This window comes from Staurois parvus, unplaced genomic scaffold, assembly GCF_062004578.1.
Source record: "Staurois parvus isolate SC_StPar_1 unplaced genomic scaffold, SC_StPar_1.0 ptg002989l, whole genome shotgun sequence".
In the NCBI taxonomy this organism is placed as follows: domain Eukaryota; kingdom Metazoa; phylum Chordata; class Amphibia; order Anura; family Ranidae; genus Staurois; species Staurois parvus.
Window position 1 is genome coordinate 32,501 of NW_028320785.1, and position 3,075 is coordinate 35,575.

At 51.9% G+C, this 3,075-nt stretch overlaps 1 protein-coding gene across 1 annotated transcript in view; it reads left to right on the plus strand.

Moving 5' to 3' along the window:
- LOC149428748 (zinc finger CCCH domain-containing protein 3-like) overlaps positions 1-2,715 on the plus strand; it is a gene marked incomplete at both ends in the record, with an annotated part of 27,459 nt that extends 24,744 nt beyond the window's left edge. Inside the window, one exon of the mRNA XM_089667051.1 lies at positions 2,584-2,715. Within this exon, the coding sequence (XP_089523177.1) occupies positions 2,584-2,715 (132 nt within the window). The remainder of the gene's footprint in view (positions 1-2,583) is intronic.
- Positions 2,716-3,075: the final 360 nt, after the last annotated feature.

The following is a 3,075-nucleotide window of genomic DNA, read 5'->3' on the forward strand; positions in this document are numbered from 1 at the left end:
GGTAGAAGTGCCCGGTAGGCAGGAAGGGGGTAGAAGTGCCCGGTAGGCAGGAAGGGGGTAGAAGTGCCCAGTGGGCAGGAAGGGGGTAGAAGTGTCCTGTAGGCAGGAAGGGGGTAGAAGTGCCCGGTAGGCAGGAAGGGGGTAGAAGTTCCCGGTAGGCAGGAAGGGGGTAGAAGTGCCCGGTAGGCTAGAAGGGGGTAGAAGTGCCCGGTAGGCTAGAAGGGGGTAGAAGTGCCCGGTAGGCTAGAAGGGGGTAGAAGTGCCCGGTAGGCTAGAAGGGGGGAGAAGTGCCCTGTAGGCAGGAAGGGGGGAGAAGTGCCCGGTAGGCAGGAAGGGGGGAGAAGTGTCCGGTGGGCAGGAAGGGGGTAGAAATGCCGGGTGGGTAGGAAGGGGGTGACAGTGCCCTGTAGGCAGGAAGGGGGTAGAAGTGCCCGGTAGGCGAGGGGTTAAAGATGAAGTGCAGGTATGTTCGGTCCAGCTTGGATCATTTTAAATATGCACGTGTCATACATGTGGGATTCCCAGGAAGCTGTAATCACTGTATTAGGAAACCACTACTTCACTGTTACTACACCCCTACTACAGTGATTTCCAGCTTCCTGGGGTTGACACATGTATGACACATACTTACATTGATCCAGGTCCCATTGTTCGCTTGGCACTGGCACCATCCAGGGAACACTGCATTTTCTCACTGAATGCAAAATGTCCTCCACTACGTCCAGTCAGAGATTGTTTTCAGTGCAGCAGGCCATGTTCTCAGAGTGCAAACCATTCTCCGAATGGATGAGGTGGAGAGACGGGGCGGTGGTATAACAATCTCCAGCTCATCCAATCAGAGCACACCTTGCATTTATTGAGAAATTGCAAAGTGTGCACTGCATGGTGCCCGTGCTGAGAGAGCGTCCAGCTGTATACAGTAAGCAGTGGAACAGCCGCCTGGCATGGGACTCGGAAGGTAGATCATTGAAGTAACGGTGTAGTAGTGTTTCCTACTACAGGGTGCCTACTACAGTCATTTCCAACTTCCACGGGGGATCCCACAGGTATGGTACATACGTATCTGCATTGGTACAAGGTGGACCAAGGTAACTATGTCAAATTTGCAATATTTATACTTCAACTTTCTCAATATGTCCAAAGGGGTGCGTTGCCGTCATCACTGCCAATTGTCACACAAAGCACACCAAGAAAGCAACACTGGAAGACCTTTGTACTACATAGGTGATGGTGGACCTAATGGAGATTGTATAGTGAAGGGTTTCTCAACCAGAGTTCAGCAGAACCCTAGGGTCCCTAAAGGCTCCACCGCGATCTACCCATCAATTGCAGGCAGCTGACACGTAGATCGCATCCCCTCAGCCGCCATATGCAGAGCTACACAGGGAAGTGGCTATGACAGTGCTGATTGTTGCAAATTCTCCCCCGCTGGCCCCTCTTCCCCTTTTGTCAATCACAGATGATTTTATGTGACATCACCTGGAATGAAGAAGAGGGCAGGAGGGGCTGGTGGGGAACAGCGAACCTCAAGAGGGCTGATCACAACCGCTTCCCTGCGCTGCTCTGCATGTGAATGAAATTGCTTCTATTGTAATGTGCCCTGCTGTGTGCCCCATAATGTGCCCTGCTGTGTGCCCCATAATGTACCCTGCTGTGTGCCCCATAATGTACCCTGCTGTGTGCCCCATAATGTACCCTGCTGTGTGCCCCATAATGTACCCTGCTGTGTGCCCCATAATGTACCCTGCTGTGTGCCCCATAATGTGTCCTGCTGTGTGCCCCATAATGTGTCCTGCTGTGTGCCCCATAATGTGCCCTGCTGTGTGCCCCATAATGTACCCTGCTGTGTGCCCCATAATGTACCTTGCTGTGTGCCCCATAATGTACCCTGCTGTGTGCCCCATAATGTGCCCTGCTGTGTGCCCCATAATGTACCCTGCTGTGTGCCCCATAATGTACCCTGCTGTGTGCCCCATAATGTACCCTGCTGTGTGCCCCATAATGTACCCTGCTGTGTGCCCCATAATGTGTCCTGCTGTGTGCCCCATAATGTGTCCTGCTGTGTGCCCCATAATGTGCCCTGCTGTGTGCCCCATAATGTGTCCTGCTCTTCATTAATGTGTCCTGCTGTGTGCCCCATAATGTGTCCTGCTGTGTGTCCCATAATGTGCCCTGCGCTCAGGTAATGTGCCCTGCTGTGTGCCCCATAATGTTCCCTGCTGTGTGCCCCATAATGTTCCCTGCTGTGTGCCCCATAATGTGCCCTGCGCTCAGGTAATGTGCCCTGCTGTGTGCCCCATAATGTGCCCTGCTGTGTACCCCATAATGTGCCCTGCTGTGTGCCCCATAATGTGCCCTGCTGTGTGCCCCATAATGTGCCCTGCTGTGTGCCCCATAATGTGCCCTGCTGTGTGCCCCATAATGTGCCCTGCTCTCAGGTAATGTGCCCTGCTGCCCCCCCCCCCCATGAACATGCTTTGATAGCAGCAGGTGGAGATTGTCCATTTTCAAACATTCCATGGCTCGCTGTGTGTGGTTGAATGTCATCAATTTTTCACCGAGGATTCTCTCCTGTCTCTCCAGATGCCGGTGTGCTCGTACTTCTTGAAGGGGATCTGCCACAAAACAGACTGTCCCTACAGCCACGTCTACGTCTCCAGGAAGGCCGAGGTGTGCCAGGACTTCCTCAAGGGTTACTGTCCCATGGGAGCCAAGGTAAGAGACACTGATAGTGCCAGTCCAGGGTAGGCACATCTATTTCTTAGTGTTGGCATATAACAATGCTTTAACATGACTGGCATCTTGAACCTATAGCTGTTAGTCGCTCTCATGTGTACAAAATCAAAAATAATTTTTCTAGTGAGCACACATGGCCAAAACGTTTTGAGCAGGGCTCCAAATGATGGAGGTTCAGGTGTCTCCAGTGAAGGATCCTGATAATACTCCATTATACAAAGACATTTGTGCTCCTCCAACATTGTTGTTGTACTTGTTTGGTGAAGACCCTTTTTTGTACCACCATGACTGTACCCTGTGTACAATGCCAACTCCATAAAGACCTTATGTGACCAGTTT